A 26,881-nucleotide genomic window follows, 5' to 3' on the forward strand; every position below is an offset into this window, starting at 1 on the left:
ATGGAAACCGCCCTGCCATGGCCTCCAAGGAGCGTGTCATGTGGGTGTGTATATAACCTGCCGTGGGGAAATGGAACCCTATTGTCTTTACCGGACCCCTTATCACAAGGTAGCGCGCTATCCACTATAGAGAATAGGAGGCCATTGGGGACGCAGGTCGGAGAGACGGGAGAATGATGTCATATATCAGACATGGGGGGGGGGGGGGCTGTGAGCTCATTTAATGGAGAGATGAAATACAACCAATGGGCTTTAGAAGTCCAGTTTCTTCTCCATATTCTTTAGTCTTTTCTTGAAGAATGCTGTGTGCTGTTTGCTTACTGTGTGTATTGAATGTAGCTAATACAAACTACGGGAAAGAGATCCTATCTGTAAAAATCTCTTTTAAGCTGTGTGATTGACTCCGTTCCACTAATGGCTGTCACTGTAAACAAGATGGAAGCAAATCTTTACCGCATTGATTTTAAGCTCACTTAAAAAATTAAAATTAAAAAAGGGCTCTACAGCGTGATTTGAAATGTTTTTAAAAAAGGCAACGTTCCCGTGTTCAGCATTCACAGTAACCGCTGCAGGCTCCGTAAGGAAATGACCTTCGCATTTCTATTTCCTGTAAGGCTTCAGCGATCCAGATTGAATAGAGTCCTAAACCTTATTAAAAGTAGTAGGAGCTCTGTGTTCCACAGGAGGACAATATGTTGGAGGGTTCATACATGGATGGCCCTGTTCACGCCCTTATGCACTGGAGCCTTGAGATGGTACGGCCGTAGTAGTAGATGTTTGAACAACAGCACCACCTAGTGCCATAGAGGTCATACTGCAGAGACACGTTAGAACAGTACCATGTCATGTCAATAGAGGGCAGTAAAGCTACATGCGTTTCAGACACACCTTTGTTATGTCCCAAATGGCACCCTATTCCCTATATAGTGCACTACTTTAAACCAGAGACCTATGGCAACCTATTCCCTATATAGTGCACTACTTTAGACCAGAGTCCTAACACCCTATTCCCTATATAGTGAACTACTTTAGACCAGAGCCCTAACACCCTATTCCCTATATAGTGCACTACATTAGACCAGAGCCCTAACACCCTATTCCCTATATAGTGCACTACTTTTGGTGGAAAGTAGTGTACTGAAGAAAACCGGGTTCCATTTGGGACTTAAACACTGAATCATGTTAGACAGACACACTAACACACAGACACACTAACACACTAACACACACACACTGTAACACACTGTAATACACACACACTGTAACACACTGTAACACACACAGTAACACAGACACACTAACACACACACACCGTAACACACTGTAATACACTGTAACACACTGTAACACACACAGTAACACACACACACTAACACACACACACCGTAACACACTGTAACACACTGTAATACACACACACTGTAACACACTGTAACACACACAGTAACACAGACACACTAACACACACACACCGTAACACACTGTAATACACACACACTGTAACACACTGTAACACACTGTAACACACACAGTAACACACACACACTAACACACACACACTAACACACAGTAACACACTAACACACACAGTAACACACTGTAACACACTGTAACACACAGTAACACACAGTAACACACACTAACACACTGTAACACACTCACTGTAAAACACTGTAACACACACAGTAACACAGACACACTAACACACAGTAACACACTGTAACACACACTGTAACACACTGTAACACACACACTAACACACACACACACACACACTAACACACTGTAACACACACAGTAACACACACACACACACACACACACACAGTAACACTAACACACAGACACACAGTAACACTAACACACAGACACACTAACACACAGACACACTAACACACGGTAACACTGTAACACACAGCCACACACACACACACAGTAACACACGGTAACACACAGTAACACAGTCACACTAACACAGACACACTAACACACGGTAACACTGTAACACACACACACACAGTAACACACGGTAACACACAGTAACACAGAGACACACACACACACAGACACGTTTTTATTCTTGCGTTGTTTTTTATTGTTATTGTTTGTATATCATTGTACATTAAATTTGTGTGTTTTGTGTTTTTTTGTGGACCTCTGCCAAAGCTCATGGGGATTCAGATAACCTAACTTTATGGAATTAAATATTTGTTTAAGGTTAGGGTCAGTTTCCGATTTTGGCTAGTCGGTTTAAGGGTCAGCTGTGTCTCTAGTCTGTCCTATTGGTTAACTTGTTTACTAGTCGGTTTAAGGGTCAGCTGTGTCTCTATAGTCTGTCCTACTGGTTAACTTGTTTACTAGTCGGTTTAAGGGTCAGCTGTGTCTCTATAGTCTGTCCTATTGGTTAACTTGTTTACTAGTCGGTTTAAGGGTCAGCTGTGTCTCTATAGTCTGTCCTACTGGTTAACTTGTTTACAAATGTGTTTCCAGAGCTTCCTTAACCATCTTTTCCCCCAGTGATTGACATCAAGCTGGACAAACCACAGGAGCCTCCAACCACTGAAGGCGGGTGCTCCTGTTAATCCCAACGCCTGATTGGTGCATCTTCATCTCCACCACATGCTTGTTGTGTTGGTTCACCTCCAGTAGAGCTTTCAGATTGGAATTGATCTTAATACTGGTCATCAGTTGGAAACTAGCGTTACATACATTTCAGTTGTAAAATAGTGTACTTTATTAAAAGGAATTGCCAAAAAGTCTTAAATTTACAAAATGATCAACAACAAAAAAATGAAGCCCTCTCAAACATGTGAACTATAATTTTTTTTTTTTGAAAAAGTAGAATTGTAGGTAATTATTTTTTTTTCTTTTATATTTTTGTATATTAAAAGAAATGCTTTGAAAAGTTGCAGATGACCAAGTTCTCCCCTTGTATGTATCCCCAATGGCAACCTATTCCCTACATAGTGCACTACTTTAGATCAGGACCCTATGGCACCCTATTCCCTATGTAGTGCACTACTTTTAGACCATAGCCCTATGGCAACCTATTCCCTATTGTAGTGCACTACTTTTAGACCATAGCCCTATGGCACCCTATTCCCTATTGTAGTGCACTACTTTTAGACCATAGCCCTATGGCACCCTATTCCCTATGTAGTGCACTACTTTTAGACCATAGCCCTATGGCACCCTATTCCCTATGTAGTGGATTACTTTTAGACCATAGCCCTATGGCACTCTATTCCCTATGTAGTGCACTACTTTTAGACCATAGTCCTATGGCACCCTATTCCCTATGTAGTGCACTACTTTTAGACCATAGCCCTATGGCACCCTATTCCCTATGTAGTGCACTACTTTTAGACCATAGCCCTATGGCACCCTATTCCCTATGTAGTGCACTACTTTTAGACCATAGCCCTATGGCACCCTATTCCCTATGTAGTGCACTACTTTTAGACCATAGCCCTATGGCACCCTATTCCCTATGTAGTGCACTACTTTTAGACCATAGCCCTATGGCACCCTATTCCCTATGTAGTGCACTACTTTTAGACCATAGCCCTATGGCATAGGGTGTCATTGGGATGGAAGGAACGAGCAGCATGGAACAAGTAGTCCAATGGCTCGACAGAGGGCACCCTATTCCCTATGTAGTAACCCCTAGTGCTCTGGTCAAAAGTAGTGCACTGTATAGGGAATAGGGTGCCAATTTGGATGCTGTATATCTAACGCATGGTGTTCTTTTTGTTTTTTGTTTTTTTAGGGACTATTGTGCTCTCTACTGATGTACCCGAATTTGAATATGTAAATGATCTTTGATCATGTGACTTAATGCACTCTTTGGAAATGTCTTGTTATTTTATGTTTTTCACAAAATGCTGTGAGTGAAACTGCATTTGTATACTTGAGTTTAGACCATCTGTTCATTGTCAAAAGTGTGTTCGTTAGTGTGTGTAAATGTACGCTTTCTATATTAGGCAACTGTAGATCGCAACCATCCACAGAGGGCAGCTGCCAGGCGGTGTCCTCACTGAGGCCCATGTCCTAGCTGGTTATCACTACTGTAGAGGGCAGTTGCCAGGCGGTGTCCTCCCTGAGGCCCATGTTCTAGCTGGTTATCACTACTGTAGAGGGCAGCTGCCAGGCAGTGTCCTCACTGAGGCCCATGTTCTAGCTTGTTATCACTACTGTAGAGGGCAGCTGCCAGGCGGTGTCCTCACTGAGGCCCATGTCCTAGCTGGTTATCACTACTGTAGAGGGCAGCTGCCAGGCGGTGTCCTCACTGAGGCCCATGTCCTAGCTGGTTATCACTACGGTAGAGGGCAGTTGCCAGGCGGTGTCCTCACTGAGGCCCATGTCCTAGCTGGTTATCACTACTGTAGAGGGCAGCTGCCAGGCGGTGTCCTCACTGAGGCCCATGTTCTAGCTGGTTATCACTACTGTAGAGGGCAGCTGCCAGGCGGTGTCCTCACTGAGGCCCATGTCCTAGCTGGTTATCACTACGGTAGAGGGCAGTTGCCAGGCGGTGTCCTCACTGAGGCCCATGTCCTAGCTGGTTATCACTACTGTAGAGGGCAGCTGCCAGGCGGTGTCCTCACTGAGGCCCATGTTCTAGCTGGTTATCACTACTGTAGAGGGCAGCTGCCAAGCAGTGTCCTCACTGAGGCCCATGTCCTAGCTGGTTATCACTACGGTAGAGGGCAGCTGCCAGGCGGTGTCCTCACTGAGGCCCATGTCCTAGCTGGTTATCACTACTGTAGAGGGCAGCTGCCAGGCGGTGTCCTCACTGAGGCCCATGTCCTAGCTGGTTATCACTACTGTAGAGGGCAGCTGCCAGGCGGTGTCCTCACTGAGGCCCATGTCCTAGCTGGTTATCATTAATGTAGAGGGCAGTTGCCAGGCGGTGTCCTCACTGAGGCCCATGTCCTAGCTGGTTATCACTAATGTAGAGGGCAGTTGCCAGGCGATGTCCTCACTGAGGCCCATGTCCTAGCTGGTTATCACTACTGTAGAGGGCAGCTGCCAGGCGGTGTCCTCACTGAGGCCCATGTCCTAGCTGGTTATCATTAATGTAGAGGGCAGTTGCCAGGCGGTGTCCTCACTGAGGCCCATGTCCTAGCTGGTTATCACTACGGTAGAGGGCAGTTGCCAGGCGGTGTCCTCACTGAGGCCCATGTTCTAGCTGGTTATCACTACAGTAGAGGGCAGCTGCCAGGCGGTGTCCTCACTGAGGCCCATGTTCTAGCTGGTTATCACTACTGTAGAGGGCAGCTGCCAGGCGGTGTCCTCACTGAGGCCCATGTTCTAGCTGGTTATCACTACAGTAGAGGGCAGCTGCCAGGCGGTGTCCTCACTGAGGCCCATGTTCTTAGTGCCACATCACTAGCTGGTTTGTGTTTCTCTTTCGTGTGCAGTGTTTGTTTCACAGGTACTCACTGCCATGCCGCTCCTGTTGCTGCTGCACTGTATCATACTGTGTCATCGTGATTAGGGGTGTGTCCCGAATACCACCGTGCTCCCTATATAGTGCACTACTTTTTACGGTGAGGTAATTCTTCAATTTGGATAGTCCATCTACACTAACAATGAAACAATCTACTAACCCTAACCTTAACCCTTATTGTAAACCTAACCCCTACCCTAACCCTTATTGTAAACCTAACCCTTATTGTAAACCTAACCCCTACCCTGACCCTTATTCTAAACCTAACCCCTATCCTAGCCCTTATTCTAAACCTAACCACTACCCTAACCCTTATTGTAAACCTAACCCTTATTGTAAACCTAACCCCTACCCTAACCCTTATTGTAAACCTAACCCCTACCCTAACCCTTATTCTAAACCTAACCCTTATTATAAACCTAACCCCTACCCTAACCCTTATTGTAAACCTAACCCCTACCCTAACCCCTACCCTAACATCTATTGTAAACCTAACCCCTACCCTAACCGTAACCTTAGCAAGCAGTTGCTTATCAACAGTCTGTTGATTGTATGACCATCTGTAGAGCATCTAGACAATTTATTTCCATTCATTTGGATAGTCTATGACTATTGTTTCTGTTCTGTATTAAAGCATCATAAAATAGTTGAAAGACTACCCCTTGTCCTAGCCAGTCTGTTTGTGCTATCATGCCATCTCCCCGTCGCTCATAGTCATGCCAATTGACAGCAATGAAGTTGACAAGAGCACAGAGGCCTGTCTGGGACCAGGATACCCTCGTATCTGGTAATGGGCGGGAACAGTTACACATCTCTGTCAAATTTTTAAAAAAACAAAGAAGATAAATAGGAATTTGCACATGTTAGACCTTGCAGGTTCATGATGATGGTCAAACACTTCATTGTAAACATTACGTTCCTCCAAATGATTCACCAACTGCTCCGTTGTCATTCAAATCATATGATGTGTGATGTGTCCACTCCCAACGATGATTAAAAATAAAAAAAAATGGACTTCTATGCCGCCTGTGTTTAAAAGGTTACTACTACCGAAACAATCTGGTCTTGTTTTCAGAACCAGGACGACGTGGTGTACTGGGATTGTGGTTAACCAGGGATCAGAACACTACTTTTATTTTGAAATGTATTTTTCGTGTGAGACAATGCACTTCTTAAAATAACATGTATGTGTTTGGCAGTTAGTGGAAAATCTAGTCTTGTAGTCTTACAAAAACACTGTAAACATGAGTACAAATGACCATAATCTTCATAACGTTTGGAGTGTACTGTGTCTTGACGGTTAGTGTAGAGTTAAACATTTGTGAATATGTTCCTCACCCGTCTCCCAAAAAAAAAGAGAAGCACTACCCTTGTGAATACTGGTGAAACATTCAATCCTGACCCACCTAAATGAGCCAAACGCCAGTCCAAGTTGGAGCCAAGTGAGCTAGCATCAGAACATGCCTTCAATTAGCTGGAGCAACCGCTCTCCATAGTGGGCTTACAAATGTACAGTAAAACGCCGTTGAATCCCTGATGTCAGAAGAGAGTCCCAGGGAGAAAAGTGAGAACTTCAAGGAAGTTATTGATTTTTCCACAACCCTTTGTAATGTCACCCGAGTAGGGATGAAATAGGTGTCAAGACTATTCTAGAATCATTTAAAATAAATAACTAATCTTCAGGCCTGGGGAGTCACAGAACTTAACGTTTACAATGGTGATACCGTGAAGAGAACAAGAGAACTCAGACATATATTAGGATACCTAATAAAGAAAGCGCCCCCCCCCCCGATAGAAGAATGTGAACCGTCACCTCCTTATTCATGCCCACTGCAGAAACATAACCCCTGCACCAAAACAAACACAGTGAGGGGATTTAGACACCGTAGTCCAACCTTTACTTATCCTACTGTTTCACTCAATGTATTATTGCCCTGGTGCCTAGGAATGTATTGCTCTCAATGTACTGCCTCACTGGAGACCGTGCTGATATGTGATGGGAGCATTTCGGGGGGGGGGGGGGGGGGGGGGGGGGGGGTGTATTTATTCATTCATTGATTGACCGATTCATTAATTGATTAATTACAATGTACACTTGTTCGTATTTATTTTCTTCTCCTCTGACCTGGGTACAGCACCCTCCTATCCACTATGTTAGGACTAGACAGTGTGTTTGCCCCTTCCCTGACCTGGGTACAGCACCCTCCTATCCACTATGTTAGGACTAGACAGTGTGTTTGCCCCTTCCCTGACCTGGGTACACCACCCTCCTATCCACTATATTAGGACTAGACAGTGTGTTTGCCCCCTCCCTGACCTGGGTACAGCACCCTCCTATCCATTATATTAGGACTAGACAGTGTGTTTGCCCCCTCCCTGACCTGGGTACAGCACCCTCCTATCCATTATATTAGGACTAGACAGTGTCAAGATCCTGAGATGGTACACTGGTTTACTGTTGATTGATTGAACACTGGTTTACTGTTGATTGATTGAACACTGGTTTACTGTTGATTGATTGAACACTGGTTTACTGTTGATTGATTGAACACTGGTTTACTGTTGATTGAACACTGGTTTACTGTTGATTGATTGAACACTGGTTTACTGTTGATTGATTGAACACTGGTTTACTGTTGATTGATTGAACACTGGTTTACTGTTGATTGATTGAACACTGGTTTACTGTTGATTGATTGAACAATGGTTTACTGTTGATTGAACAATGGTTTACTGTTGATTGAACAATGGTTTACTGTTGATTGAACAATGGTTTACTGTTGATTGAACAATGGTTTACTGTTGATTGAACACTGGTTTACTGTTGATTGATTGAACACTGGTTTACTGTTGATTGATTGAACACTGGTTTACTGTTGATTGAACAATGGTTTACTGTTGATTGAACAATGGTTTACTGTTGATTGAACAATGGTTTACTGTTGATTGAACAATTGTTTACTGTTGATTGAACAATGGTTTACTGTTGATTGAACAATGGTTTACTGTTGATTGAACAATGGTTTACTGTTGCAGACCATAGGTCAGGACCCAGTTAGTTACGGTAACTCAGAGCAGACCATAGGTCAGGACCCGGTTAGTTACGGTAACTCAGAGCAGACCATAGGTCAGGACCCGGTTAGTTACGGTAAGGCAGAGCAGACCATAGGTCAGGACCCGGTTAGTTACGGTAAGGCAGAGCAGACCATAGGTCAGGACCCAGTTAGTTATGGTAACTCAGAGCAGACCATAGGTCAGGACCCGGTTAGTTACGGTAACTCAGAGCAGACCATAGGTCAGGACCCAGTTAGTTACGGTAACTCAGAGCAGACCATAGGTCAAGACCCGGTTAGTTACGGTAAGGCAGAGCAGACCATAGGTCAGGACCCGGTTAGTTACGGTAAGGCAGAGCAGACCATAGGTCAGGACCCGGTTAGTTACGGTAACTCAGAGCAGACCATAGGTCAGGACCCGGGTAAGGCAGAGCAGACCATAGGTCAGGACCCGGTTAGTTACGGTAAGGCAGAGCAGACCATAGGTCAGGACCCGGTTACTTACGGTAACTCAGAGCAGACCATAGGTCAGGACCCGGTTACTTACGGTAGCTCAGAGCAGACCATAGGTCAGGATCCGGTTAGTTACGGTAAGGCAGAGCAGACCATAGGTCAGGACCCGGTTAGTTACGGTAAGGCAGAGCAGACCATAGGTCAGGACCCGGTTACTTACGGTAACTCAGAGCAGACCATAGGTCAGGACCCGGTTACTTACGGTAGCTCAGAGCAGACCATAGGTCAGGATCCGGTTAGTTACGGTAACTCAGAGCAGACCATAGGTCAGGACCCGGTTAGTTACGGTAACTCAGAGCAGACCATAGGTCAGGACCCGGTTACTTACGGTAACTCAGAGATGGCTCTCCATTCACACTGTATAGAGATCTAGCATGTCTGTCCGAAACGATAAATAAAGATGTCTTACTATCAAAACCACCTCCTGTTGTTCTTGCTTTGATTCACCAAAACACAGGTGATATTTCCTGGTTTGTGTAGGTAAACTGGCCTGGTACACTGCTACCATTGTTTCTCTTCTGAGTCAGATAAGTGGATTATACAGGAGGATTCATCACACAATCTGTTTATATAAGGTGGAGTCGAGACAATCTGTTTATATAAGGTGGAGTCGAGACAATCTGTTTGTATAAGGTGGAGTCGAGCGAGTTGTTTATCGTTCCATGGATTTAAGTTAAAGGTGTCGCTGTCTGAGTTTAAAGCTCTGATAAAAGAAAATATTGTTAACTATTGTTATTGTTTTCAATGTATTGTGTTATGTGTACACACTGACGACTTCCTGCTTACCTGTTTGCAAAACTAGGTTTCTAGCCTGAAAGGGGTATTTTCCTGATTAAACAAAAGGTCAAAACAGTATATAAAACCTAGCATCTTCATGTCATCAAAGAAATTAACGAAAACACCTTGAAGGTAGAAACGAAGCCTCCCCACCCTCACACCCTCATCAGACTAGATGTACACACCCTCACACCCTCATCAGACTAGATGTACACACCCTCACACCCTCATCAGACTAGATGTACACACCCTCACACCCACGTCAGGCTGGATGTACACACCCACATCAGGCTGGATGTACACACCCACATCAGGCCACGCCTACACACCCTCATCAGGCCACGCGTACACACTCTCATCAGGCCACGCGTACACACCCTCATCAGGCCACGCCTACACACCCTCATCAGGCCACGCGTACACACCCTCATCGGGCCACGCGTACACACCCTCATCGGGCCACGCGTACACACCCACATCAGGCTGGATGTACACACCCACATCAGGCCACGCCTACACACCCTCATCAGGCCACGCGTACACACCCTCATCGGGCCACGCGTACACACCCTCATCGGTCCACGCGTACACACCCTCATCAGGATACACGTATAAAACCCCATCAGGCTACATGTATAAAACCCCATCAGGCTACATGTATAAAACCCCATCAGGCTACATGTATAAAACCCCATCAGGCTACATGTATAAAACCCCATCAGGCTACATGTATAAAACCCCATCAGGCTACACGTATAAAACCCCATCAGGCTACACGTATAAAACCCCATCAGGCTACATGTATAAAACCCCATCAGGCTACACGTATAAAACCCCATCAGGCTAGACGTACACACCCCCATCCGGCTACATGTATAAAACCCCATCAGGCTACATATATAAAACCCCATCAGGCTACATGTATAAAACCCCATCAGGCTACATGTATAAAACCCCATCAGGCTACATGTATAAAACCCCATCAGGCTACATGTATAAAACCCCATCAGGCTACATGTATAAAATCTCATCAGGCTACATGTATAAAACCCCATCAGGCTACATGTATAAAACCCCATCAGGCTACATGTATAAAACCCCATCAGGCTACATGTATAAAATCTCATCAGGCTACACGTATAAAACCCCATCAGGCTACATGTATAAAACCCCATCAGGCTACACGTACACACCCCCATCAGGCTACACGTACACACCCCCATCAGGCTACATGTATAAAACCCCATCAGGCTACATGTATAAAACCCCATCAGGCTACACGTACACACCCCCATCAGGCTACATGTATAAAACCCCATCAGGCTACATGTATAAAACCCCATCAGGCTACATGTATAAAACCCCATCAGGCTACATGTATAAAACCCCATCAGGCTACATGTATAAAACCCCATCAGGCTACATGTATAAAACCCCATCAGGCTACATGTATATAACCCCATCAGGCTAAATGTATAAAACCCCATCAGGCTACATGTATAAAACCCCATCAGGCTATATGTATAAAACCCCATCAGACTACACGTATAAAACCCCATCAGGCTACATGTATAAAACCCCATCAGGCTACATGTATAAAACCCCATCAGGCTACATGTATAAAACCCCATCAGGCTACACGTATAAAACCCCATCAGGCTACACGTATAAAACCCCATCAGGCTACACGTACACACCCCCATCAGGCTACATGTATAAAACCCCATCAGGCTACATGTATAAAACCCCATCAGGCTACACGTACACACCCCCATCAGGCTACATGTATAAAACCCCATCAGGCTATATGTATAAAACCCCATCAGGCTACATGTATAAAACCCCATCAGGCTACATGTATAAAACCCCATCAGGCTACATGTATAAAACCCCATCAGGCTACATGTATAAAACCCCATCAGGCTACATGTATAAAACCCCATCAGGCTACATGTATAAAACCCCATCAGGCTACATGTATAAAACCCCATCAGGCTACATGTATAAAACCCCATCAGACTACACGTATAAAACCCCATCAGGCTACATGTATAAAACCCCATCAGGCTACATGTATAAAACCCCATCAGGCTACACGTATAAAACCCCATCAGGCTACACGTACACACCCCCATCAGGCTACATGTATAAGACCCCATCAGGCTACATGTATAAAACCCCATCAGGCTACACGTACACACCCCCATCAGGCTACATGTATAAAACCCCATCAGGCTACATGTATAAAACCCCATCAGGCTACATGTATAAAACCCCATCAGGCTACATGTATAAAACCCCATCAGGCTACACGTATAAAACCCCATCAGGCTACATGTATAAAACCCCATCAGGCTACATGTATAAAACCCCATCAGGCTACACGTATAAAACCCCATCAGGCTACACGTACACACCCCCATCAGGCTACATGTATAAAACCCCATCAGGCTACACGTACACACCCCCATCAGGCTACATGTATAAAACCCCATCAGGCTACACGTACACACCCCCATCAGACTACATGTATAAAACCCCATCAGGCTACATGTATAAAACCCCATCAGGCTACATGTATAAAACCCCATCAGGCTACATGTATAAAACCCCATCAGGCTACATGTATATAACCCCATCAGGCTACATGTATAAAACCCCATCAGGCTACATGTATAAAGCCCCATCAGGCTACATGTATAAAACCTCATCAGGCTACATGTATAAAACCCCATCGGGCTACATGTATAAAACCCCATCAGGCTACATGTATAAAACCCCATCAGGCTACATGTATAAAACCCCATCAGGCTACATGTATAAAACCCCATCAGGCTACGTGTATAAAACCCCATCAGGCTACGTGTATAAAACCCCATCAGGCTACACGTACACACCCCCATCAGGCTACATGTATAAAACCCCATCAGGCTACATGTATAAAACCCCATCAGGCTACACGTATAAAACTCCATCAGGCTACACGTATAAAACCCCATCAGGCTACACGTATAAAACCCCATCAGGCTACATGTATAAAACCCCATCAGGCTACATGTATAAAACCCCATCAGGCTACACGTATAAAACCCCATCAGGCTACACGTACACACCCCCATCAGGCTACATGTATAAAACCCCATCAGGCTACACGTACACACCCCCATCAGGCTAAATGTATAAAACCCCATCAGGCTACGTGTATAATACCCCATCAGGCTACATGTATAAAACCCCATCAGGCTACATGTATAAAACCCCATCAGGCTACATGTATAAAACCCCATCAGGCTACATGTATAAAACCCCATCAGGCTACACGTACACACCCCCATCAGGCTACATGTATAAAACCCCATCAGGCTACGTGTATAAAACCCCATCAGGCTACATGTATAAAACCCCATCAGGCTACATGTATAAAACCCCATCAGGCTACATGTATAAAACCCCATCAGGCTACATGTATAAAACCCCATCAGGCTACATGTATAAAATCCCATCAGGCTACATGTATAAAACCCCATCAGGCTACATGTATAAAACCCCATCAGGCTACACGTATAAAACCCCATCAGGCTACATGTATAAAACCCCATCAGGCTACATGTATAAAACCCCATCAGGCTACATGTATAAAACCCCATCAGGCTACATGTATAAAACCCCATCAGGCTACATGTATAAAACCCCATCAGGCTACACGTATAAAACCCCATCAGGCTACGTGTATAAAACCCCATCAGGCTACGCGTACACACCCCCATCACGCTATGCGTCTCTGACTGTATGACCTGACAGTACTACTGCTGCTTGTCGTTATTTACCTCTGTGTCCCTCTGATCTATCCCCACAGTTGATTAGGAGTTCATTAGGAGTACACACCCTCACACCCTTGATTAGGAGTTCATTAGGAAGTAGCAGAATGTAAAACAAGACATCCCACATGAAAACAATACTACAGTATACGAGAGACTACTACAGTATGTACTATACAATTCTGTAGTAAGCTGTACAATACTATATTTCACACCTCCCTCGATCATGTGTAGTACCTAATATACTGTAGAATACTATAGTAAATACTACAGTATACTTAAGACCGCAAAAACACTACAGTAAATACTACTGTAATGTCCGCACAAACACGACAGTTGCAAAAACACGACAGTTGCAAAAACACAACCTACTTTCTGAGAGAAGTCCTTGTACACGGTCCAGTGCATCGCGTTGGGCCTTTCGCGGCCAAATAATGTCCCCCAGCCAAAATGTGTCTACCCCCCCCCCCCCCCCCCCCCCCCCCCCCCCCCCCCCCCCCGCGTCAAATTGGGATTCGATAAACTATTAGCTTCCGTTGCTATATCAACACTAATGTGTCAAATTTTGAAGCTCATTACCGCCTAAATAATGTCCTCGTCATCCCCGTAATAAAATACCGATTCCTGTGACAATTTTTTCTGTTTTAAACACGTTTTGTTTCGCTCACTTATTTAACTAGCAAAAAATGCAGTTAAGAACACATTCTATCAATCACAGCCAGTTGTGATACAGCCTGGAATTGAACCAGGGTCTGTAGTGACACCTCTATCACTGAGATGTTGTGCCTTAGACCACTGTGCCACTCGGGAGCCTAATAAGATGGAAACATTACTTCAAAACTACTTTTGGGTTCCTTGTTTAACGTTTCGACATAAAATGATTGTCTTAAAAACGTCACTACGTTTTGGGAAATAGCAAAGAAAAATGTGTAATGTGCTTGACACATTAATGTTTCTTAACTTACAGATCACAACGTCAGCTAATTTCCACTCCATTCATATGCAAATCCGTTTGATTCATACACTGGCTTGTATGAAAATAAATAAACAGCGAACAATCATTTTTACCTCGTCTGTTTCGACAACCAATCAGGTGGAGTTTCAGTGATCTGAAAGTTGCGTTAAATCAAACATAGCAATAGACAAACAACAACGCTAAGTAAATCACACATCTTAAAAATGAAAGTATATGCAATAATTGTATATACAGTTGCATTGTTTACCTCAGTAAACAGCTGTGGCTCCCGTCCGCACGGCAGGCAATAGGGCGAGTACTCGGTGGAGGCCTGGATGCTGCCGTTGTGTTCAAAGAGAATTACCTTCAGGTTGTCCTCCCACCGTTCCTGGTACCCGTCAAGGGACTTGTCCATGGCAGTCTTGAGGGTCTTGAGAGTCTAGTTGGTCCGTTCATCCAAACCTGGAGGAGGGGGGTAGGAAAGCGATATCGGTTGACAGTGGAAGATTTTGAAATGTGTCTGATTATGTACCATGGAAAACCAAAAACGAATTGTAAAAAAAAAATGTTTACAAAAAAAACTATAACATTCATACCTTGTTCCAGAGTTCACGACTTCGGTGAATCGAGATGACCTCGGGAGAACCGTGGGTTTTGAAGATGGCCACCTCCAAGGCGATGATGGACTCGCCAGTTTCATCCTTGATGGATATCATACAAAACAAAAATCTGGGTTACAGAAGGGAATTGAGAGTAAAGCATGTTGTCTTCCTTTTACTGACCTTAATGGGTATTGCCTCAACCCACTTGGTAAAGTGATCGGTCACCGTCAGACACCAGCTGTTGCCAATCCTGGATTTAGTGAAGAGTACGATGAGTTCCACCCCAAAACATTTAAAGTGTTACAGAGAAGTTGACTTTATTCTCACCCGTATCTGTGTCCTATTGTCACACCTTGATCTGTTTCACCTGTCTTCGTGCTTGTCTCCACCCCCCCCTCCAGGTGTCGCCCATCTTCTCCATTATCCCCTGTGTATTTATACCTGTGTTCTCTGTTTGTCTGTTGCCAGTTTTGTTTTGTCAAGCCTACCAGCGGTTTTCCCTCTGCTCCTGTCTCTCGATTGTTCCTGTTTGATAGTTTTCCCGGTGTTGACCACTCTGCCTGCCGTCCTGTACCTTTTCCCCACCTTTCTGGATTACTGCCCCTTGACCTGCCTTTTGCCTGCCCCTGTTCGATTTAATAAACTGTTTTTACTTCAAAGTTGTCTGCATCTGGGTCTTACCTGAAATGTCCTTCATACAGTATGCAGATTTTCATATGTGTAAGGATACTGACACACAAACACATTTTCTATAATATTGAACTCTGTTGTGGTCAAATAAAAGCAGCCATTACAAAACAACTTAATAAAATGTGACTCGTGCCACTTACCGATCACGTGCCACGGTGAAACAACTGATGGGTTGACCAATCATATGCCACGGTGAAACAACTGATGGGTTGACCAATCATATGCCACAGAGAAACAACTGATGGGTTGACCAATAATGTGCCAAGGTGAAAAAACTGATGGGTTGACCAATCATATGCCACGGTGAAACAACTGATGGGTTGACCAATCATGTGCCACAGTGAAACAACTAATGGGTTGACCAATCATGTGCCACAGTGAAACAACTAATGGGTTGACCAATCATGTGCCACGGTGAAACAACTGATGGGTTGACCAATCATGTGCCACGGTGAAACAACTGATGGGTTGACCAATCACGTGCCTCGGTGAAACAACTGATGGGTTGACCAATCACGTGCCACGGTGAAACAACTGATGGGTTGGCCAATCATGTGCCATGGTGAAACAACTGATGGGTTGAACAATCATGTGCCACGGTGAAACAACTAATGGGTTGACCAATCATGTGCCACGGTGAAACAACTGATGGGTTGACCAATCATGTGCCATGGTGAAACAACTAATGGGTTGACCAATCATGTGCCACGGTGAAACAACTGATGGGTTGACCAATCATGTGCCACGGTGAAACAACTGATGGGCATCAACTCCGGCGCCACAGTCTTCACCCTCTCAAACTTCTGGCAGACTAGACAGGTACTGACCTTTAGGCACAACGTGGCACATTGAAACATTGTGTGCTCTCTGATATGACAGTCAATGTCAGATATAATAGAATGTGATTGATAAACAAAAGGTTATTTCACTTTCCCAGCTGTCCACATCCTTGACGCCAGGGGATGTAGGTTAATTTTGGCAATCATCCCCTTTACTCCAAAATGGCCAGCAAGCATTTCATTCAGTATTGGCGTCCTTCTCCTCCTTAGTGAAAATCACCCTCCTGTGTGTCTGGCCATCCTTTCCCCGTAGGTACATGTGATTGCCTAACAAATTGAACGAGAAGAGTTGTCATGCCATTGAAGTGCAAGCTACATACAAACAGAAAGCTAAAATAACAGTTCAAATGTAATTTAATTTGTCACATGCACCGAATACAACAGGTGTAGGTAGACCTTACCGTGAAATACTTACTTACAAACCTTTACACCAACAATGCCGTTCAAGAAAGAGTTACAAAAGTATTTACTAAATAAAATAAAACATTTAAATAAAATGCCATCCCAGAGCTACAACCTTCATTGTTTTAAATCACAATTAGAGACACTTTTTTTGTCCAACAGTATTTGCACACGTTGTGTTTTGATTTTAATATGTTAGTCACTCAGTAAAGGAAATGTAACCTTCACCCACTGAACTCCCCCATCTTGGTTTCGGGTTTATCAAGGCCGCAGTTGTAAATGAGAACTTGTTCTCAACTGGGCTACCTGGTAAAATAAATAAATAAATCCGAAACTAGCTGGTACAGCTGGGCAGTGTCAACTCGGCTGTGAGTAAGATGACGGAGAGAGGATGTCACGCACTGATCTGTTTCACCTGTTCCTGTGATTGTCCTCACCCCCTCCAGGTGTCGCTTATTTTCCCTGGTGTATTTATCCCTGTGTTTCCTGTCTCTCTGTATGAGTGTATTTATCCCTGTGTTTCCTGTCTCTCTGTGCCAGTGTATTTATCCCTGTGTTTCCTGTCTCTCTGTACCAGTGTATTTATCCCTGTGTTTCCTGTCTCTCTGTACCAGTGTATTTAACCCTGTGTTTCCTGTCTCTCTGTGCCAGTGTATTTATCCCTGTGTTTCCTGTCTCTCCGTGCCAGTGTATTTATCCCTGTGTTTCCTGTCTCTCTGTGCCAGTGTATTTATCCATGTGTTTCCTGTCTCTCTGTGCCAGTGTATTTATCTCTGTGTTTCCTGTCTCTCTGTGCCAGTGTATTTATCCCTGTGTTTCCTGTCTCTCTGTACCAGTGTATTTGTCTCTGTGTTTCCTGTCTCTCTGTGCCAGTGTATTTATCCCTGTGTTTCCTGTCTCTCTGTACCAGGTTGTCTTGTATGTTTAGTTGAGTCAACCAGCGTGTTTTTACCGTACTGCTTTTTCTAGTCCTCCCGGTTTCGACCCTTTCCTGTATCTGGACTCTGTACCCACCTGCCTTGACCACGAGCCTGTCTGTCACTATGTACCTCCCGGACTCTGTACCTGCCTGCCTGACCATTCTGCCTGCCTTGACCACGAGCCTGTCTGTCACTATGTACCCGCCTGCCTGACCATTCTGCCTGCCTTGAGCACGAGCCTGTCTGTCACTATGTACCCACCTGCCTGACCATTCTGCCTGCCTTGAGCACGAGCCTGTCTGTCACTATGTACCCGCCTGCCTGACCATTCTGCCTGCCTTGAGCACGACAGAAAGACATGTGGACAGAAAGACATGTGGACAGAAAGGTATTTTGCAAGCACTATTATTATGTGTGGGGCTCTACAATATATCTAAAGTCAACAACAGGACCCCGAAAGATAACCGGCATAGACACAGCACGGTATGGCACGCATTTAATAAAGTGATTCTATGGAGTCTACTGTGTTGCACAGCCTGATGGAATAAACTACCTTCCGAAATTCGACTGGATGACATGAGACAAAAAAAACAGGTTGATGGTGACTTGCAATAACTGGGACATACTGCCCCCTACAAACAGTAACAGATATGACAGTCAAACATAAAAACGAAAGAAAAATCTACTTTATCCAAAGACGTCTTAATATCTCCATCTATGTTAATGATCTGCATAGTTTTAGGAGTAAGTATGAGTCCGGGACTGAAAAAAAGTGGGCTCGTCCGGGATTTGAACCCGGGACCTCTCGCACCCAAAGCGAGAATCATACCCCTAGACCAACGAGCCACGTTATAGTTTCACAAAAAGACAGCATATATAGCATAGCATTCATTCTACATCAAGCTGGATTACGCGTCTAACCAGAACGACATACTATCATAACAAATCGTATTTTAAATACCGTTTATCTTATGTTACTGCTTGCTTACATGGTTTGCTTCCATTTAATTTAGCCAACGTCGAGATATAAAAATAAGGGCTCGTCCGGGATTTGAACCCGGGACCTCTCGCACCCGAAGCGAGAATCATACCCCTAGACCAACGAGCCACGTGCAGTTGCATGTAACGTTTTGCCTTATAAAATAGTAACACAGACAAATCATTCTGCAACTAACATTGCCGTTCTGTAATACTCTTGACAGCTACCTATCGAATATTGCAACAAATAGCGACTATTGATAGGTATAGTTATCGTCACACCATTCTTTTATTTTAAGGTGCTGTCTTTTATTTCGCTAAGGCCATTTACTTTAAATGCTGTTCGTCTTCCCAGTAGCCTACTTGGTGTGAACTGCTGAATGTTCATTTAAAAAAAAAATATTTAACCTTTTATTTAACTAGGCAAGTCAGTTAAGAACAATTTCGTATTTACAAAGACAGACTACCGAAATGCAAAATACCTCCTGCGGGTACGGGGGCCGGGATGAAAAATAAATAAATAACATATACATATAGGACAAAACACACATATCGACAAGAGAGGCAACACAACATAGCAAGGCAGCAACACATGACAAATCAGCATGGTAGCAACACAACATAGCAAGGCAGCAACATATGACAACACAGCATGGTAGCAACACAACATGATATTCGATTGTTTATATTGTGTTAATGTTTTTGTCGCACTGCTTTGCTTTATCTTGACCAGGTCACAGTTGTAAATGAGAACTTGTTCTCAACTGGCCACCTGGTTAAATAAAGGTGTTCTCAACTGGCCTACCTGGTTAAATAAAGGTGTTCTCAACTGGCCTACCTGGTTAAATAAAGGTGTTCTCAACTGGCCTACCTGGTTAAATAAAGGTGTTCTCAACTGGCCTACCTGGTTAAATAAAGGTGTTCTCAACTGGCCTACCTGGTTAAATAAAGGGGAAATAAACTAAATAAAAAACAACAACATGGTAGCATCACAACATGACAACAACATGGTAGCAACACAAAACATGGTACAAACATTGTAGGGCCCAGACAACAGCACAAAGGGCAAGAAGGTAGATACAACAAGTGTCCATGATTGAGTCTTTGAATGAAGAAATTGAGATAAAACTGTCCAGTTTGAGTGTTTGTTGCAGCTCGTTCATAATTTGCAGCTAGTTGATTGTTGACACTTCAACCAGGACTAAATGAAAGGTTCACCCATTTTTGAAGGTTATATTGTTTTTGTGCATCTCTGAGTGATGTTTTATCGAGTCCCTGGGTCATTTGATGTTTTCACGTGAATTTAAAATAGTGGCGTTCAAAGCAGGCAGAAATCCGGTCGGTATTACGTAGCACTGTGATAAAGTCGCTCTCATAGGAATACGACTTTTAGATCGTGAAAACATTTGTCATCTCATACACCTCCGACTTCAGCACTGGCCAGTGTCATAACTCGGCAGGAGGGTCTTCTCCCATTGATCACATGTTTTTTGCGATATTCCTACTTCGAGAAATGTGTAATTTAACAGAGGGTTAAAGCACATGTTTTCGTATTTGTCTGCCTCTTTAGTCCAGGGTGCGTTGCATGGTGCCATTGTCAGAGATATTATAAACAGGAGAGAGGAATTCAATGAATAACGAATGTTAAAACATCTCACCCAGCAGGCTGTTGACCAATCGCGTTCACGTTGTCATGCTGCGTCATGCGGTCGCTAAGCTAATCATCACGCAATCCCTTCTCAAAGTCGGTGTATATGTCGAGAAACCTGCCTATTTTCCTCTGGAAAAGATGTGTAATGTTGTAGTTATTGTTAACGAAATTTGTGTAAATGTTGGGTTTTTGAGCTAGTGCCCAATAGACTCTCATTCACTGACTTGAAGGAGAGTGCCCCTTGTCCCGAATCGCCCAGAATGCACCGCTCGGCCCATTGACATAACATGGGCAGTGGATTTTTCCTTTAAGGTGCATGGCAATTTGTGATTGTTGTTGTTTTGGTAATCAGTGGCTGTATGGGACGGGGAGTGGTTTCCCTCTCCTAGGCAATCGGGAATTTGTACAGGGAGATGTGCTCTTCTCCTCTGCTAGGCAATTAGTGTTAGTACTTCAGCAGTCTTACTTTAGTGCATTTTATTGCAAACAGGATGCATGTTTTGGAATATTTGTTTTTTCTTACAGGCTTCCTTTTCACTTTGTCATTTAGGTTAGTATTGTGGAGTAACTACAGTGTTGTTGATCCATCTTAAGTTGTCTCTTATCATAGCCATTAAACTCTAGCTTTGTTTAAGTCACAATCGGCCTCATGGTGAAATCCACGAGCGGTTTCTTTCCTCTCCGGCAACTGAGTTAGGAAGGTCGACTTCTGCCAAAGTCGGGGATTTTAAAAAAAATATGTAAATAATAAAAAGCTGATCCTAACTGTTATAGGCCCATTTCTATTTTGTCCCATTTATCAAAAGTGTTGGAAAAACTTGTCAATAATCAACGGACTGGCTTTCTTGATGTCTATGGTATTCTCTCTGATATGCAATCTGGTTTCCATGCAGGTTATGGATGTGTCACTGCAACCTTAAAGGTCCTCAGTGACGTCACCATTGCCCTTTATTCTAAGCAATGCTATGCTGCTATTTTTATTGACTAGGCCAAAGCTTTTGATACGGTAGACCATTCCATTCTTTTGGGCTGGCTAAGGTGTATTGGTGTCTCCGAGGGGTCTTTGGCCTGGTTTGCTAACTACCTCTCTCTTAGAGTGCGGTGTATAATGTCAGAAAATATGCTGTCGCAGCCACTGCCTTTCACCAAGGGAGTACCCCAAGGCTCGATCCTTGGCCCCACGCTCTTCTCAATTTATATCAACAACATAGCTCAGGCAGTAGGAAGCTCTCTCATCCATTTATATGCATACAGATGTCTTATACCCGGCTGGCCCCTCACAGGATTTTGTGTTAAATGCTCTGCAAAAAAAAAGCTTTCTTAGTGTCCAACAACCTTTCTCTGCCCTTAACCTTGTTCTGAACACCTCAAAAACAAAGGTCATGTGGTTTGGTAAGAAGAATGCCCCTCTCCCCACAGGTGTTTTTTATTTTATTTGATTGAATATCCGAAACAAACAATGTGCTTGTAGTGCAGCCTCTCAACAACTACACCACACCAGTCATCCAACAGACTCCCATTCAGAGCGACACACAGAAGCATCCAGGGTCAATGCCCTGCTCAAGGACATGTTGACAGATCTCCCAGCAGGTCAAAAAAACATGAATCCGTGGATGGCTTCTGACCACATTGTGGAGTTCCTCATGTCTTACTCATTGTTAAAAAAACAATTGGGTTCAAATCAGATGTTAAGTGCTATCATTATTGAATATTATCTGTATACAAATCTTATAAATACTACAAAAATGGCCAATTTGGGAGCAATCAATTAGATTAATTTCTCAGAGATCAAATTAAAGTTTCCAGAATGTTTATCTTATCTGCCTCTAACTACAGAAACGATTTCAGCACAATGTGAGACGGTGTCGTGGCTTACTGGGATGACACGGAACGGACCCATTGGTCAGTCAATTCAGGAAGCAAAACTGAAATTCCAAACTGAAAAGGAGAAGCTATTTATTTCAAAATATATATATTTTTTTAAACTTCAAATCACTTCCTGAATTGAGTGACTTCCATTGAAATCTACCCCCAACCGCAGAGGAGACTAATGTTGGTGTTGTGAGGAATAGTGATGTCAGTCGAAGTTATAATAATAATAATACCTGGGACATGTTCAGAGTGGTGATTTAAAAACCAGCATAGACGTTTAATGTTGATATATCAGCACAAGGCCTTTCTGGAGACCAGTCTCCTTTTCAGTTAATATGGCCAGTGTGTTGTCATGTAATAGTGCATCTCATACCTCCTTCTGTTCTCCAGAAGCGCTGAGCAGGGTCCCGTCCTGGTACCTGGACAACGCTAAGACCGTCTCTAAATACCTGGGCCATCCAGACACCTTAACTTTACCCTCCTGGACTAGACTGAGACTAGATGCTGACTTCCAGGGCAGGAAAATGCCTGGACAGTGTTTAAATTCCTGGACCTGGGCACTGGCCCTCCTGACCATCCAGTCTCCAAATACCTGACCATCTAGTCTCCAAATACCTGGACCAGGGCTCTGGCCCTCCTGACCATCCAGTCTCCAGATACCTGGACCTGGGCTCTGGCCCTCCTGACCATCCAGTCTCCAGATACCTGGACCTGGGCTCTGGCCCTCCTGACCATCCAGTCTCCAAATACCTGGACCTGGGCTCTGGCCCTCCTGACCATCCAGTCTCCAGATACCTGGACCTGGGCTCTGGCCCTCCTGACCATCCAGTCTCCAAATACCTGGACCAGGGCTCTGGCCCACCTGACCATCCAGTCTCCAAATACCTGGACCTGGGCTCTGGCCCTCCTGACCATCCAGTCTCCAAATACCTGACCATCCAATCTCCAAATACCTGGACCTGGGCTCTGACCCACCTGACCATCCAGTCTCCAAATACCTGGCCATCCAGTCTCCAAATACCTGACCATCCAGTCTCCAAATACCTGGACCAGGGCTCTGACCCTCCTGACCATCCAGTCTCCAAATACCTGACCAGACAGACGGCTCACTTCTGGAGTGGTCAGTGACTGACCAGAGGGTCCAGGTTTCTCTAGTTCTAGGAGTATTAGTGAAGCAGTACTCTGGCTTTGCGTGTCTCTACAGACGGACCTGTTGGACCGACCGACCCACCCACCAACCCACCAACCCACCCACCCACCAGATTCCAGGTTTCTCTAGTTCTAGGAGTATTAGTGAGGCAGTTCTCTGGCTTTGTGTGTCTTTACAGACGGACCTGTTGGACCCACCGACCCACCAACCCACCAACCCACCAGAGTCCAGGTTTCTCTAGTTCTAGGAGTATTAGTGAAACCCCTCTGGCTTTGTGTGTCTCTACAGACGGACCTGTTGGAAAGATACACCGTAAATGTGACCGGTGACAGTCTGTTGTAGGGTTAACGTGTGTGATTAGTCCAGGGTGGTTCAGGTGTGTCTCTGAGCCCACTGACTCCACTCTACAGTGTCGTCGTGTGAGTGTGTGCATATAACGCCCTTTAGAAACGTACTGTGTCACCAAGCCAAGTTAGTGCTGCTCAGATTCCTCCCTGACAGTCTCCTTTTGTGCCCATTAGACCGCCTATTTCTGGATGAGGAATGTGTTTTGAGCGCCGCAATGTTGTGATTGGTGAATGAAACAGAAGTGTGTATTGGTAATCCTACAATATATAACTTATTTGCAAGTTATATAGGAGATGAAATACCCAAGATGCAATGTAACTGTTTTTAAACATATATAAATGAGTTTTTTTTAAATATTCAAAACCGCATTCTCCAAATAATCAGATGCTGTCCTCGCTTGTTGACAAGTACATTTGACATAACTGCATCCTCCCCTGTAGGACAAAGGACTCACTAGAGAGAGAGAGAGAGAGAGAGAGAGAGAGAGAGAGAGAGAGAGAGAGAGAGAGAGAGAGAACTGTTGGTGCCAGAGAGAAGCTGGCATCCTCTCAAATGTGACTGTTAGGATTCCACAAAGTCCCGACCATTTCTCTGTAGAGGGATCACAGGCTAGAAGGGAGGGAGGGACGGGCTGGCCTTGGCTCTCATGCTGACTCTCCACACACACACACACACACACACACCACACACAAACACACACACACACACACACACACACACACACACACACACACACACACTGAAACCCCTCTGGCTTTGAGGGCCCTCCTGGTTGTTTAACAAAGTTCCTCTGGAGGAATGCAAGCATTTTGCCAATCCTGTTACACACACCCTGCCTCCTCTCGTCCATCATGAAAAAGAAGTTTATGGAATGTTAATATCTTCCATGTGGGACGCTGAACTTTAGAAATTCAAAATGGCCCCTTGTATTTTACCTCAAGACGTCCTGATTTCAAGGAGACTGGGCGTACACTATGTGCGAATGATGGGAAATGAAAGGAAAATTAGGAATATTACAAATGAATCAAATTGCTTAAGGAATGTGTTTTTTTGTTGTTTTCATTCCTTTCTGTAGATTAGTAACGTGTGTGTCAGTTAGATGAATATGTTTTGCTTCAGTCCAGAGTTAAAAAAATAAAAAAAATAAAAAACATTGGTATTTAGTAACCTTGGTTACCGGGACTGTGAGGCCCAACAAACATAAGAGGAATTTGGCAGAGCAGAACTCTAGCTAGCTACGTCCCAAATGGCATCCTATCCCCTATTTAGTGCACTAGGATGTATCCTATAGTGTAGTGTCCTATATAGGGAATAGGGTACCATGTTGGACACAATTATTATTATTTTTTTGTGACGATTCCTTCAAGGGGCCTGGAGTAAGGGAAGAATAGAAAAGCTTGATTTAAGACCTGCCTTGGCATCTTCTGGATAAGATAAATCATAGTTTCATGACCTAAGCAAGACTGATTTTAATATCTTTATATTTGCTTCGATGCTCCATGAGATGGATTAGAGAGAACACAGATGTTAAGCAGTCTGTTCACTAACAGACAGTCACCTACTGCCATCCAAAACTGTCCTTAAGGATTTGGCTGGGGGGAGCAGAAACAGACAGGCACTCAGGCTACAAAAGAGAGAAAACTAGAAGTAAATAGTAAATAACATAGCTGCAATTATAGATTTTTTGGTTCATTCGACTGTATCCGGGATACTGCAGACTGGGACAGAGTTCTGTCTGTAACAGAGTTCTGTCTGTAACAGAGTTCTGCTTGGGACAGAGTTCTGTCTGGGACAGAGTTCTGTCTGTAACAGAGTTCTGTCTGTGACAGAGTTCTGTCTGGGACAGAGTTCTGTCTGTAACATAGTTCTGTCTGGGACAGAGTTCTGTCTGTAACAGAGTTCTGTCTGGGACAGAGTTCTGTCTGGGACAGAGTTCTGTCTGGGACAAAGTTCTGTCTGTAACAGAGTTCTGTCTGGGACAGAGTTCTGTCTGTAACAGAGTTCTGTCTGTAACAGAGTTCTGTCTGGGACAGAGTTCTGTCTGGGACAGAGTTCTGTTTGTAACAGAGTTCTGTTTGTAACAGAGTTCTGTCTGGGACAGAGTTCTGTCTGTAACAGAGTTCTGTTTGTAACAGAGTTCTGTTTGTAACAGAGTTCTGTCTGTTACAGAGTTCTGTCTGTAACAGAGTTCTGTCTGTATAAGCAATAAGCGACGAGTCATTGAAAGTTGAATTTAACTGACGTTCTAAAAACAAGCAGCAGAGGGCGGTGTTACGTCCATCTTACCCTCGAGCAGGTCAGGATTCCCCAGGGGAGAGGAACACCACAGGTATGATGCCAGCTACATATATAGTTTGCTACAGGGACATAGTAACCAGAAAGGTATCCTATGACTCAGGTTAGAGGAGTTAACAAGTTAACTTGGTTCAACTCTGTGTTCAACTCAGGATAACCGTGTATCCTAGCCCACAATAAAAAAATCTACGTTCTGACCGTGTGTGTATATACAAATATCGGTGACGTGTCAAAGCCAATCCCCCGCCCCCACTTCGGCCAATCAGATCACGTCTCTCTGTTCTTACTCCCCGCCTACAAGCAGCAACTCATGAGGGAGCCACCAACACAGAACAGTGAGGCGCTGGACAGAGGAGGCAGACTCCATGCTGCAGGACTGTTTTGACAATACTGATTGGAAAATGACTCATCCATCGAACATTAAGGAATATCACATGCTTCATTAGTAAATGTTTTGATGATGTTGTACCCACAATAACAATCCGGACTAATGCCGCGTTCACAGGCTAGTCAGAATTAGGAAACTCAGAAAAGTCTGATTTGCTAACTGGTTGTAGTTAAATCATGTG

General features: G+C 44.2%; 1 protein-coding gene and 2 non-coding genes across 4 annotated transcripts in view; 1 reads left to right on the forward strand and 2 right to left on the reverse strand.

Moving 5' to 3' along the window:
- LOC118964702 (ras-related protein Rab-6B) overlaps positions 1 to 3,067 on the forward strand; it is a 146,605-nt gene extending 143,538 nt beyond the window's left edge. For both annotated transcript variants that reach the window (XM_036978937.1, XM_036978938.1), the window contains exon 8: positions 2,518 to 3,067. In XM_036978937.1, coding sequence (XP_036834832.1) covers positions 2,518 to 2,582 — 65 coding nt within the window. In that variant the 3' untranslated portion in view covers positions 2,583 to 3,067. The remainder of the gene's footprint in view (positions 1 to 2,517) is intronic.
- Positions 3,068 to 18,792: 15,725 nt separating this feature from the next.
- On the reverse strand, positions 18,793 to 18,864 carry trnap-ugg. Its single transcript has one exon. It is a non-coding gene; the product is annotated as a tRNA-Pro (tRNA).
- Positions 18,865 to 19,054: 190 nt separating this feature from the next.
- trnap-cgg lies at positions 19,055 to 19,126 on the reverse strand. Its single transcript has one exon. It is a non-coding gene; the product is annotated as a tRNA-Pro (tRNA).
- Between the last annotated feature and the right edge of the window lie 7,755 nt (positions 19,127 to 26,881).

Source organism: Oncorhynchus mykiss, chromosome 5 (genome assembly GCF_013265735.2).
Source record: "Oncorhynchus mykiss isolate Arlee chromosome 5, USDA_OmykA_1.1, whole genome shotgun sequence".
NCBI lineage: Eukaryota > Metazoa > Chordata > Actinopteri > Salmoniformes > Salmonidae > Oncorhynchus > Oncorhynchus mykiss.